The sequence below is a fragment of the Accipiter gentilis genome, chromosome 23 (assembly GCF_929443795.1).
Source record: "Accipiter gentilis chromosome 23, bAccGen1.1, whole genome shotgun sequence".
Lineage (NCBI taxonomy): Eukaryota > Metazoa > Chordata > Aves > Accipitriformes > Accipitridae > Astur > Astur gentilis.
The window spans coordinates 8,573,588-8,587,664 of record NC_064902.1 but is presented as its reverse complement, the minus strand read 5'-3'; the positions used below and the strand labels follow the sequence as shown (position 1 = coordinate 8,587,664).

The following is a 14,077-nucleotide window of genomic DNA, read 5'->3' as shown; positions in this document are numbered from 1 at the left end:
CTCAATTAATTCCTTACAACAGTCTTCACTGCTGACAACAGTAGGGAGATTCTCATACTCGACACACTACGTAGCAGACAGATCAAAGAAATTGCATTGATTTCAAGTAACTGCATAGGATATATTAGACCAAACAGACAGCCAATAAGTCACCAGGGCCAGGTGACATTCACACAAGGTCCCCAAAGGAATTCAAATCTGACATGTCAGAACTGCTGGCCACAGGGCCAGAGGACCAATAGCTTGCAAACATACTTCCTCTTAATAAAAAGGGATCTAATGAGAATCCAGAGAATTAAAGACTGATGAGTCTATTCTCCATCACTGGGAAAATGGTAGAGCTGTCTACAATAAAAAATTAAGATCACTGAGCACATGGATGTACAGTCTGTTAGGGAAAAGTCAGCAGGGCAAAGCTTCTGCCCCACTAGCCTGCCAGGGTGTTGGTATCATGTGGTTAAAAAGGGATCAATCAACCAGAAGAGATTTAGATTTCCAAAAAGACTTTGACAAGGTTTTACACCAGAAACTATTAAGGAACTGAACTGCAATAGTGCTTTCTTGGACTGAAAGCTTGTTAGAGGAGAAGGAGCAAAGGGCAGCATTTAAAGTGCACTTTTCAGATGGAATCAGCCATTGAGTCCTTCAGGAATTGGTTTTAGTCAACTTCATAAGCAACCTGGAGAAGGGAATGCTCAGGGAAATCCCCAAGAAGTGCAAAGTTTGGCATACACTTTTCATCTGCCACTTTATAACCACCATGCTGAGCATCAGAGACTTCTACTTTTGTATCTCTGTGATCCTTTCTGGGGGCCAGGCCATAGATGAAGTGAAACAGTATCAATGAAGCTGCATCTTTTATTGCATTATCTTTGGAAGAGCAGAGTCAGGCAGGAGAAGGTCTTCCATGTCACAATAAATAAACCCTCTGAATCAGACTGGAAAACGAATTTGATATGTTATGTCTCTCCGAAGGAGCTCCTTATTCCCTTTCCACTAGGGAAGTTTTAGGCTAGATTTTATGACAGTGCTTGAGCTGATCTAATGGCTCAGGGGCAGTCCTGCTCCTCCTCCTCCCTTTCTCCTGTTCACAACCACACACACCTGACACTTGCATTGCACTGACTTGGGAAGCCTGATCACTGGTTAAGCAGTCAACTTGGCAAAATAGCAAAAAACTAACCTTGCAAAAAGTAAATAGACAAAATAGCTACCATGTAATAACATGGGGCAGGAAATCAGGCAGCTGAGAGTGGAGGTGTTAAGGGGCAGAGTGAAGCCTTCCGCTAAGTGTTGGCAGTAAACTATTTAATTTAGCTCAGCTACAATGAGACGCTACACACCTAAAGGAGGAGCAAGGTTGGTGTCAAAACTGTGTGTTCTCAAGGCTGCAACCCATGGCCACAGCACTCACTGATTTTTTTTGTAGGCAAGACAAGCTAAGCTCAGGAATTTCTTGCTCTGGACTAGGCTTACTAGTCTGAGCACGCACTTCTGCTCCTTCAAAATAGAGTATCTGAAGTGATGGATCCTCCTCTTGCCTACAGAACATAGTCATAACTTTCCTTCTGCCTTAATCACTCCTACATGACAGGTCCAGTCCCTGCAAAATAGGTTTGGCACAGGAGAAAAGGGCTCTCTAATCTGTGGCCTCTTCCAGTTGTTTTCATCGAATGGAATGTGAACTTTTGTTCAGTCTGGCTCAAAGGCAGACATGTTCCCAGGAAATGTTAATCTAAACTAGAAATAGAACTAGAGAAAGAAAGAACAAAGCAAATCTACTTCAGCTTGAAAAACTAAAAGGCAAGTTCTGTTCCTTCTCTGTGGGAGCTAGCAATGGGAAAGGATGAAGGAAGCATTTCCTTGCGCAGCAGAGCCATGACAATGTTCCTAAGAGATCAGTTAGGTACAACCTAAAGGTCAGAGATTTGCAAGGCAGCTCAAGCCACAGGTTCAGTACCAGAACCCATCAAAGGCAGAACAACTGACTGCTGCAGAAAATACTTTCACAGGTGAAAAAAAAAATTAAAATAAATCAATGAAGGCCCTGGATTTTCACTGTTAAATGCTAAGCATCAGCTTTCCCAAGGAGATAGACTATCCATCCCCTGTCTGGAGTAGACTATTTTTACATCTCCTCTTCAGCTGCAACAGCAGTTGATCAGGTAAGATTTCAAGCTAGACAGACCTTATGAGGAATTCTGTGCTTTATGCACACACAAGTGCAATGGCTATAGCGCAATATGCTAGTCAAACCCCACATCACATCTGTTTGCTTAAATGTTTTAAACTTTCTTTACCATTCCTTTTTCTCACTGGACCACCAGCATTAATGGATGGCACAGCCTCCAGAACTTCAGAATCAAAAGTAGCTGGTGGTGGGACATAGCCAGGGGTTGCTGAAAAAGCCAAAATGAAGAAACTGGGTTACTTCAGCTCCTGAATGAAAAAAATACAGGCAAGATACATATGTAGAGGAAGTACCATACATTTCACTGTCCTGGTGAACATCCCTCTGCTCTTACGCTTAGGTGCATTTAGTACCAATTACCCTTATTGTTATGTCCGCACTGCCCTGGAATTACAGCTCTTTGCATTCCTCCAGCAAGGGAGGATTACAAGTGCTCAGCTGTCCTTGGAGATCTGTCCATGTTGGTGAAGCTTAAAGGGCTGTTTTAGCACATCTGAGCCCTTTCTGTGCTGGCCTTGTAGTGCTCTTGGAGCAGCAGAAAGGTGTTGAGGCTGCACTTTACTTTGGATGAAGTTGGTCTGTTGGTTTACAAACACAGCTCTCAATGGATAGTTTGTGTAAGGGTATGTGGAAGGTGACAGTGTATTCTTTATTACATTTATCTTATCAAAGACATTTTCAGTGTAACAGGAGATATTAAGTAGAGAGAGAAGCCATAAACAAGGACAGACACAAACCTGGTAGACAAGGGATAATCGAGATGATGCCAAAGACCAAAAGTCTCCAGTTTATAATTGATAGGCCATTAAGAAACTCCAGGCAAGGCTTTGGGAATGGACACCTGGACTTTGTAACTGATAACATGGGAGGAAAAAGAGGAACTTGAGGATTTGGGATATTCTGATGGGGGGGAGGGTAGAACTATGCAAATTAATGAAGGAATGTACAGGGAATTGGTGTGGGGAGAAACGAGGAGAATGGGCAGAAACCATGTAAAAGGGACTGGCCATGAGTAAAACATTGCTGGTCAGTAGACTTGTCCAATCAGTATGCTTGTCTGACTGAACCCTGTGCCTGATCACTGCAGTCTGTCATATCTCCTTCTTAAGTACTTTCTTAACTATATTTCAGTGTAAACTCACTATTCTCTGTGTGTGCGCACACACGTGCCACAAGGACTAAATGCCAACTACTGGAGAGACCTGTGTGAGTAAATACTGGGCCAGCAGCTGGACTTGGACCACCCTGGGCCTGCGGTGTCAGCAACTGGAGTGAGCAAGGGTTTCAGTGTTAGTAGCTAAGGGTGCCATAGTTCTTGGGAGCATCTCTATGGGTCAACATGGATTTTGTGTATGGAGCCTGTGCCTGTGAGATGAGTGTGTGAGCGTGCGTGTCTGTCTGCTAGCAAGTGGCAAGCTGGAATAGCCAGTGAGTAGGGGACCCGTGAGGCAGACTAGAGGGCCTGGGATCCAGGCAGGCTATTGGGCAGACGAAGGGGCTGTGCCAATACTTATGGGATCTATGAATGTTCATATGCTTGTGACTCTAAAGTGTGTTGTTGTGTGTGCCTTCACCAGTGAATTTCAGTCTTAACCAGCTGAAGAGCAGGATAGGGATTTGGCTGTCTGTACTTATGTTTTATGTGAGTCCTATACATAGGTGCTGTTGAAGGCAGCACCTTTTCTATGGAAGTCCATGTAGCTGTGTCCATTGGCCTGGGACAGAGACCCTGGGGTCTCCACGCTGGGCTCTAGCAGCTGGGCAGGAGGAATTCATGGGCCTAGAGCAGCTAGAGGCAGCGGATTCTTATAATATCCCTTAACAGCTTGTTACAACCTGAATACTGGAGAAACACACTGTTTCTTTAGGATACAGGCTGGTTCACTCCAGTATCCACCATATCAGGCAGATTCTGCCAAGTCTGCCTGAGAACAGTCAAAGATATGTCACTGAGCTCGTGATTAAGAGCAGTTTGGACTCAGACAAATTAAAAACAATGGCTGTCCATGCATGAACTCTTAGGCCACTGTAAAAATGCAGTATGTGTTACCATATACTTCCTCCACTGATGTTTAAGCCAATCCCTTTCACTTCACAGCTGGTGCAGGCCCAGAATGTGTAAATGTTTCATACTCACCTGCCAAGCACTTTCCCAGCACAGTCTGCAGCTCTGTGATGTTCTCTAATCGAGTCAAAACTTTCCCCTTCATCTCAGCATCCTGTTGCTGGCAGAAGGCATTTATAACCTAGAGATATAAACCAAACTCATTGACTTAGGGAGATTTGTACCCACTTTTCCTTTTTCTTTTCCGAATAACATCCTGAAGTCCTGAATAAGCACACAACACAACACAAGTGGCCTGTGTTACCAGATCCAGACTGCATGAACAAAGCTCTTCAGAAGCCCATGAGAACATGGACATAATTGGTGCAATCTACAAAAAGCAATAGAGCAACACCTACAGGTCTAATATTAACTGAAGAGGAATTAGCAGACAGCACCTTGCCAGGTTTCTGTGCGCTTGTGCCTCTAGAAACCCGTTGGCAATTCCCAGGTCTGCCAGGAAAGAGGCAGTCCTGGGAGAAGGGCGGGAACAGGGAGGACTGGGGATGTGGAGCTGCACCAACTCTGACATAGCTCATGTTATCAGAATAACCCCAGCAGGGTTATTCCCTCTGACCATCAATGTTAGCAAATACATGGTCCAAATCTGCTTGAAGGCACTGCATTTCACCCTTCTGTAAGCTCACAGAGGTATACAACAAAGCACACAATCACAACCAAATTTGCAAGGGATCTGTGGAAGTCTCTAGTCCAACACCCTGCTCAAAGCAGCATTAACTAAACAGGTTGCTTACAGCCTTTTCTAGTAGAGCACTGAGCATCTCCAAGAAAGGCACCATAGTAAAAGACCACAACATGCCCCCCCTCTGACTTCCCCTGTCCAGGCTGAATAACCTCTGCTCTTCCAGCCTCCCCCTATACGCCATGTGCTCCAGCCCATCATCAGCCTGGTGGCTTCTGCTGGACTCACTCCAGAATGACAACAGGAGCCCCAAACTGAACACAGTACTGCAGGCAGGGCCTCACACATGCCGGGCAGAAGACAACAATCAACGCCCTTAACCAGCTGGTGACTCCTCTGCTCTCCAGTGTGGTGAGACTGAACTTTTCTTTCTGATGCCCCCTTCACAGTTTAAACATATATTACCTCATAGTTTAGACATGTATTGGGGGTTTACAGCATCCTCCCTGCAACAGCAAAACCAATTTTCAAACACTAAAATGTGCCAGAGCTTAGAGACTGCAGCTGAGTAGCAGGAGGAAAATTCACATCAGCAAGGCAGTCCTTAGAGCCTCTGTCCAAGAAAGCAGAGTTGCTGCCAGCAGCAGGACAAAGGGTAAATGATAATGAAGAGAAGAACATGGAGAGATCACCAGGACCTTGCTGGAGAAGGTTTCCGAAAGGCAAGACTCTTCAACAACAATTGCACCCCTGAAGCCTAGGGTTAGTGTTTGTAAGGGATACTCCTCAGTGACACTCCAGAACCTGCAGACAAAGCTCTACTCACCTCACGAAACCAGTTGAGAGCATAGAACAGGAGTGAGCACAGAAATTCCCGTTCCTGCTTGGATAAAGAGTCCAGCTTCCCTTCAACCTCCAGGTCAGTCAGGTACAGGGGGCAACCTGGGTCAGAGCCGGAAGAGAACACGTTGTACTGGGTTTGCTACCCATCCTTCAGTCTTTGCACGGACAAAGTCTCTTACCAAAGCCTGTATCAATTCCAATGGCTATTTGGAGTAAGCCTTGTCAGCCACTCCATCCCCAGACAAAGCAATTATCTCCCCTGCCTCTCTTCCTCCTTGTGGGTAACAGAGCATCTCAGCCTCCTTCAAAAACTGCACAATTCTTCCTACAACTGCAGGAAGTCTTTGCAGATCTGGGACAGGAACAAGTCAGACAGACTCACTCTATAAAAGGTCCATTTCCCATACCTAATAAGGCATCAATCTCTTCCAGGCTTCCACTGTTTTGCTCCCCAGTGTAGAGCCTCAGCAATCGGAAAGAGGGTGACAGACACATTGGTGACACTACCCTGGGGGGAAAAAAAAAAAGAAGAGAAATAGAGTGGGTCCTATGTTTTATATACCTCCAGAAATGCCCATCACTTTTCCATTAAATCCTACGTCCTCCCCATGCCACCTTGCCTATGCCTTCTATTTTGCTTCTTGCAAGTCCCAGCAACACAAAGCAAAATGCACCACATGGTTAAAAAAAAAATTTAAAAAATTGGTGATCACCAGTTTTCTGGCAAAAAGCACATAAGGACAGAAAAACTGCTGTAAAGGACAAAAAATGGCATCAGATTTATTTCTGGTAAAAAGCAAAGTTGAATAACTCAGAAGGAACTATAAGAAATTGTGCAAAAGACATCTGTAAGCAGTGGAGAAAGCTTCTTGAATGTTTTGTAGCATGCCGCTGCTCACCTTCTGAGTGAGGAAAATTAAAATTTTTCCATAGATGCATGTAAAGTAGCTATATTTTATTTTAAAGTGACCATGTCTTTTTTTAAGCACAACTGAAATCTCAACAAAATGTGACAATAAATTATGCATGATATAAAGGTGCCAGTTAAAAAAGCCTTTTATTATTTTTAAATTTGACATTCTACTGTTTAATTGGATATTTTTAATTCTTACATGCTTCCTGTTCCATTCTCCACAGACAAAGCCCATATTTCTCAGTCAGATTTCACTTGTGGCTGCACGTTTGTGGTTTTGCTCTGGAGCCCATCTATGTTGTCAAAGTATAACTGAAGGTGAGAACAAATCATGTACTGCTGATGCACACTGAGTCCTTGGTGACTCTCTGAGAATCATCACTCAAAATATTAATTTTGCCACCTCAGAGTTGCCTATCCATCTCAATATGGCATTCAATATCACCATAACATTAGAAGAAAGAGCTACTATTCTCACATGAGAGATGGGAAACAAGGCAGATGCAATATGACTTACCCAAGATCACCTAAACAGCTTGAGACAGAACAGACTGCCAGTTCCCAACCAGCTTATGCCTCCAGACCTACCTGAATATATCTAACAGCAAGAGAAGGAAAAGAACACTGGAAACTGGTAAATTCTCTGACCAGCTCCTTATCAGGCACTTTGGCAGGCAAGGCTGATAGCAGTGAAGTGCATCAAATGAAAACAATTCCTTTACCTTTGCAGTTATCCCACAGTTAAGTGTCTAAGTACCTTTTACTTTGGTTACTCATTCCATCAGTGACCCTGCCAAGCTCGCCCTGCGACACCAACGGTAAGAGGTTAATAGCAATTGCTCCCTGACTTTCATCTTCATCCAGATTATACAAGGACTTCACTGGGAACAAGAATGAACTGCAAGGAAAGACAGACAAGCTCGTGTTGACAAACTCAGTTCTCCGTGACAGAAACATTACAAATACTTAGCCTGTGATTAGCATACCCATCCACTGTGGGGCTGAGATCCACCACAAAGTCACTGGGAAAGTCCTCCACCAAACTCCTCCCAAACTCCTCCTATAAAGAAAGCAAAAAAACCTGCTCAGCAAATGGACTCAGTGAAGAAAGCTTCAACACAGCAGTGGAAAATGCAGATGATAAGGCCAAGCAAAAGTATCCTGGAACAGTCACAGGAATGAAGCCCACTGCCTGCAAGGAGAGCCAGGGCCTGACTTTAGAGACAAAGCCAGGAAACATTGCTAAGCATACACAACCAATTTCTTCCCTGCTTTTTGGATGTGGGCTTCCAAAGTTCCACAGTGCTTCAGAGAGGCAGAGCAGCTGGCTGGAAAGCAGCCATGGAAAGTTCTCTGTCCTAAGAGCTGATCATCAAAATGAAATGGCTATGAAGTACTGGCAAGGTTTTATTTCACACAATGTGTCCCATATGCTTTACATGCTTACATTGTTAGAAACAATTACGGGAGAAGTAAAATAATAGATGTGACAGAGTCTGGACAAACAGACAATGAGAAGACCCAAAAAAATCTGCACAAAAATTGGGAGAAGAACCTTAGCTTGCTTTTACATTTCAGTCTTGCAAGGAAAAAGAAGAAACCCTCCTTCCTTTACTTGTCCTCCTTGGAGAACTCAGCTGGACCTCAGGAGACTGGCATTTCTAGCCCTAGGCACAGAGCTGTTTAGAGTGACTGCCAGCACTTCACAGCTCCCTGGTCACTTTCCCTCGTTCTAACAAGCAGTTCCTCCTCTCTGTAACCAGCAGGTGCAAAAAGCATCTGTGCCACAAAGAGTGATCAATTCCACAGCAGCCTTCCATGCTCTCCTGGGCCCCAAGATGGCTTGCTACCCTGCTGGCAGGCACAGCACACATGCAAAAAGAGTCCCCAGCCAGAAGAAAGAGCTGTCCACAAACTTCTTCCTATTATCACAAATACCATTTATTTATTTATTACCATAAATGACTGTGGCTTTTCAAAGTCCTTAGGCATCAGTTAGCCTTAACAGTCTGACCAGAAGCCAATTTCAATACTAAGTTTAAAGTTCTTTCAGATTCTACTTTTACCTATGAGTCTTAAAAGCACGCTCTGAAATGTAATTTAATTTCCTTTAAAAGGCTTCCCTGTTGTCATGTAAAAGTTCACATAAAGGAAGCTGTTAAAGCACAACATGCTTTAACCTGCCACAATCAAAAAAAGCTGAGAGCACTGAAAGGGGATTTTGTATCCGATCAATCTCTTACAGGCCCTTAAGCATGCCTAGAACAAAAAAAGGGTTCTCAGACTGGAGTGAAATCCTCAAATTGACTCTGTCCTGCCAATGCCTGAAAAAAAAAAAAGAATTTGTCAGAAACACGATAAGTGATTAAGTTCAAACTATTCGGCAACGTACCAGTAGCTGCAAGTCCAAATTCCCCTTCTGCTTCTCAATCAGACTGGCAAGTTCATCATAGTACAGAGCCAAGACCTCTGGTGTTTGCTCACAGCAGAAGCCCACAAGGTCCAGCAAGGTAGAAAGCTGAAAGGGGAGAGAGCAGTCTGCAGAAATGGGTGAGGTAAATGGATCCAACTCAAGCTTTTACCTTGAGTCCCTTTTACACTAATTCAAGGTATATCCAAAGCATCATCTCTAGGGTAACAGCCCATGGTGACTGGTCTTGCAAAGACCCAGTTTTAAGAAGGCACACAGGTCTTTTAAGATCCTGGCCCAGCTCCACCACGAAGTAACACAAAAGAGTCTGCCCAGCACCACCAAATAGAGTGCCAGCCTAGAAGAAGGTTCTTCAAAAGGAATTAAGAAAAAAGGCCAAGGCTAACCCTGTACAGCAGAAGTGCTTTCTCTAGATGGCCTGAAAGGCATTGCTGCCAAGCTGAGAGGAAGGTGAAGGCTGCCTTTGGCTCACTGAAGCAGATTGTCCTGTTTATTTCCTTTGTGTTTGAAATAACGTCTGGATAGAAGACTTTTACTAGATGGCTGCAATACTGCTTGTCCTGGATTAGCCATAGGCAAGACCAGCGGATGCTATCTTAATATAGATCTTTGTTTCTGCAAAACCATTTTTAATAGGTTCTTGGCTCTGCAGTCAATATACAAGAATCCCAGGCCCAGTAAAGCTACACACATACTACTTCACCCAAGACTGTGTTTCCAGTCACATCTCCTGGCTGACCATATCCCTCCCTCTCTCCCACACTGCCCCAGTAAGTACCTATTCTTGGCACTCACCTGCCCATCACGCTCGCTGTTCAGCTCTGGTCTCTCCAATGAACTACCATCTCCTTCATTTCTGAAAGCAATTGATAATCTTGCTTTTGTTGCACAACACTTAAGAGATGGCAAAACCCATCACACACACATGGTTCTCTTCTCAGAAATTGGAGAATTATACATAAAAAAGATGCTCTTTGGAACATTATTAGGAAAAGACCTGCTGCTGTTTGGGACCCTCAGGACAAGACTCGATGTCTTCTTCAAGGATATGCTTTTTATAACCTGTTGAAACCTAAAGCCCTAAAGTCATCCCCATAACGAGGTCCACTGACTCAGCGCCTGGAGGTAAGACGGGCTTTCCTCTTCACGTAATAAAGAGCAAAAGCATTTTATTAAGAAGTGCACGATCAGCGAGCTACGTAATTCTTCCCAACAGCAGTTAAATTCTTATTTTCCAGGTGCTTTAATCTTTCTCACAGCTCTTAATCAGGAGTTTGCCGGGTTTATGAACACTGTTCACAAATTACTTATATGGTACATTGACAATTGTCACACCAATGTCCAGCACAGCAGTAACAATCTTTCCCTTTGCTTCTCTTTTAGATTTCCCTGTATTCAAACATTGAGCACACTAGGTTATTCCTCCTTAGTGTCAGAAGCTGATCTGTAGTCAGTCCACCAGTGTTCAATTTTTTTTCCAAGCAATAGGTGCTGCTGGTGCTAGTCAAGGCATCCATGAACAGACATTAACAAGAAATTCAGGATGCATTTGAGATTAGCAGCAGGTGAGCAGTATTGAACGGGTTGTAACACCAATCACTGCAGTCTGCAGAGAAGAGTTTTAAGTTCCTGGATTTGACCAAGATATGCATGAGCAAGAAGGCAATGCCCCCCTTTCTTTGTCCCACTCCCACTTTGGTCTGAACTGAAAGCATGTTAAATTCATCTTTGCTACATTCTCTCTCACCTTTTTAATGCCACGCTGCCTATCATCGTAACCGCACCAATAATCGCCATCTGTTTGTGGTTGGGAACTGTGCTGGAGAGCCATTTTCTGATCACCATGTGCATATCATCCTAAAAAGAAAGACACAGACCACATTACCACAGAGGTACTTGTGTGCATCACTCACAATTCTATTGGCATCTTCACTTAATGTCATCTCCAAAGGCTGCAGGGAGATGGTTTGTTGGGATTACAGCTTTGCAAAAGCAATGCACATTCTGTGATTCCTTTATTATGAAAATACTGGTCACAACTCTAGGTAAAGCTGCAAACAGCATTAAAAGTGATTCGCTTTGACTTTGCTCTAATTACTACACAGAACATGTAGCTGGTCCAGGTTTCATCTATAATTAATAGAAGAATATATTAGAAAAATAGCAGATGGTCTTGGAGCCCTTCACAAAACAGCAACTGCAGAGCTGCCCTCCAAAACACTGTCAACTTCAGGATGCTGAGGGATGGTGCAGTTTTTGGTGAAGGTCCAAAGAGAGACGTAGGTAGCAGCACACCAGACACCTGGCATTAAGACATTTCTCATGCTGCCTCCCTTGTCCCCTGGGCATGGGCAATCATACCCTGCACAATTGTAAACGTTTCTTTGCAGCAGCTTGGTAAGCCCACCACAGGTCTCAATGCAGCATGTTCTACTTCAACAGCTCTGTCAAGCAGCTGATTGGATGCACTTTCCCAAAATGGGCAAAAACAATTCTGAAGATTTCTTAAAGTCTGGACCACTGATGATAGACTAAGAGGTCTCCTGATACTGAAAACATGAAGCATACTCAGTTGTAGAAGTATGATGCTTCAGGAGAGTTGGGAGACCAGTGTTGTGGATGAGAAGTCTAATACTTGCTGAAGAGATCGAAGGCAAAGCACAGAAGAGTGTGTAGCAAATCAGCCACAGTAATCCAAGCTGAACCTGCACTTCTGGCAGAGGAATGCTAATCAAGAAAGCCATCATCCTGAGAGATGAGAATGGAACAGCCGACTGGAGGCTAACACAGGGTAGCCGCCAACTGGTCCAGAATAGTGTCTCTTACAAAGGGATGCATTCTGCCTGATCCCTTAAACCGATAAACTGTAGGTGATAAAAGACAGAAACCTTAGCTAAGCAGACAATCACGGGAGAGGGCTGCCAAGTGGGTTCTGACCAAAGATAAGGGACAGCTCAGCTTCCTCATATCTAAAAGTAGGTATCACGAAGTAATTGATTTCAAAGCAGGGATGGAACAATGAATGCACTAAGCAGAAAACCTGCTCTTTTTAGCCAGTTAGCAACAGTCCTATTGCTAGCTTAAGCAGGGACCACTGCAGAAGAGCAGCATCCCTGTTATGAGAAGCAGCATTCTCAGACTGCAACAGAACACGTGTGAGAACTCAGATGCAGCTTCATAAAAGCAGCAAAGGCCACTGAAAAACATCATGGAATAACAACAGCTCTGGCTGCATTGATTCTTATTAACTCACCCTACTGGTCCTGCAAAGGAGGAGGCTGGCCCATACAGAGATCCTCAGGAATTGAGAGCTGCATGAAAGCACAAGCTCTGACCAGAGAGAGGTCTTGAGACAAAAGAGATGAAGGCTTGAGTTATGCTACGCAAACTACCAGTGCCAACAAGATCAAACTGGTAGCAGAGAAAAGGACAGTACCCGGTTATGCTATCTTTTCTTGACCTTCACTAGGCAAGATGCCTGTGGAATGACCTGTGAAGTGCAAGGACAAATGTCTAATCTGCCTGTAGAGATTCTCGTGTCCAAGAGGCATCGGTTTTAGAAGTACAGTTAAGAGAAGGCAAAGAGGAAGTTGGTTTCTAGGATACTGATTTATTTGGAGATCTCCCCCTGGAGTCTTTGGTATCTCTGAGGACAGAGTCAAACTGCCAGCCTTGGATCTCCACAATCACAAACTCTCAGCTCAGAATAAATTCTAGAGCTTACACTACTCCCCTTCTTCTTCCAAATTATGAGGGTGACAGGCAGAACACTTCTTCCTGATAGCTAGTCCTTCTGGGCTGCAAAATCACCCTGAGTGTTGCCAAGGCAATTTTCACAAGTTGTATGTAAGAAAGACTTGGGCTGGGAGGCAGGGAAATCACTGAGGAAGGTAGTTCAGAAAGGAGCTAAACCTGTCATACAACTGGAACTTTTGGCAGTGAAGACCTCCATCTCAGCAGGGTGAGTGAGAAGACCTGAAATGACTACAGACATGCTGTTTTACATGCCACAGACCAATCAGGAAGAGAAGAAGAGCAGATTTCCTTTACAGTCTCAAGCTACCGTGTGCAAACACATCCACAACTAGAAACTATGCAGGGACTCAAAGAAAGACAAATAGTCCTAATTTCTAAGAGCTGAGCTTTATGAACAGGAAGATTTTAAACCCAGACATCTCCATTGTGAAATAAATTTCTTTGAGATATCTCTTTATCTGATCACTGCCGTTCTCAAGGAGTCAGAAATCCAGACAAAGGTATCTGATACCACCACTATTATGCTGCAGCTGAATCATACAAGGTAAAATGAATATGAATTTAGACAGACCAGGTTTGATAGCTTCTTGTGTTTAAACTAGAGGCACAAAAGGTGTGAAGTCTACCACTTCACAGCAGAGTAGTTCTATGTAGTTCAGTTCTTCTAACATGAGTCTGTTGTCTCTGGTGTGCAAACATTAAGCAGCTGAATCAAGATGAACATCTTGGGGAGGAAGCTGAAATATGCTTTCTGAATGCTTCCAAGTGATGGAGAAACAAAGCTTGACAAAGAGGCTGCTGAATCTACACTTTTGCAAGTCTTCAAGGCTCAGCTAGACAAAGCCACAGTCAACCTGGTATCATGTTGATGACAGTCCCACTTCAACTGGGAAGTTAGATTAGAGACTGCCGTCGGTCCTCTTCCACCAACACTTCTAACAACTCTACCTTTCTTAGATACGCAAGAGAAGAGGACCTTTCTGTGAAAGATGCAAGGCATGCAGTCACTGTGATGAGCCCTTGCTATACAGGGTGGAAAGTCTGGAGCTTTAAGCTGGTTTGCAGTCACTGGGGGAGAAGAGAATTTTAAGCTGAAGGACATCCTGACATCAATCACTGTTCATAGATGAGGCCATTATTTACAAAACACAATCTCTGGAAGTTACCTAGCAAAAAGGACCAAGGCACAGCCTGAA

General features: G+C 43.9%; 1 protein-coding gene across 1 annotated transcript in view; it reads right to left on the bottom strand.

Moving 5' to 3' along the window:
- FANCD2 (FA complementation group D2) overlaps positions 1–14,077 on the bottom strand; it is a 55,119-nt gene that overhangs the window by 19,434 nt on the left and 21,608 nt on the right. Inside the window, exons 19-27 of the mRNA XM_049827112.1 lie at positions 10,873–10,982; positions 9,921–9,981; positions 9,087–9,212; positions 7,681–7,754; positions 7,452–7,592; positions 6,189–6,289; positions 5,765–5,880; positions 4,329–4,437; positions 2,301–2,399 (exon numbers count right to left, since the gene is read on the bottom strand). Of these exons, the coding sequence (XP_049683069.1) occupies positions 2,301–2,399; positions 4,329–4,437; positions 5,765–5,880; positions 6,189–6,289; positions 7,452–7,592; positions 7,681–7,754; positions 9,087–9,212; positions 9,921–9,981; positions 10,873–10,982 (937 nt within the window). The remainder of the gene's footprint in view (positions 1–2,300; positions 2,400–4,328; positions 4,438–5,764; positions 5,881–6,188; positions 6,290–7,451; positions 7,593–7,680; positions 7,755–9,086; positions 9,213–9,920; positions 9,982–10,872; positions 10,983–14,077) is intronic.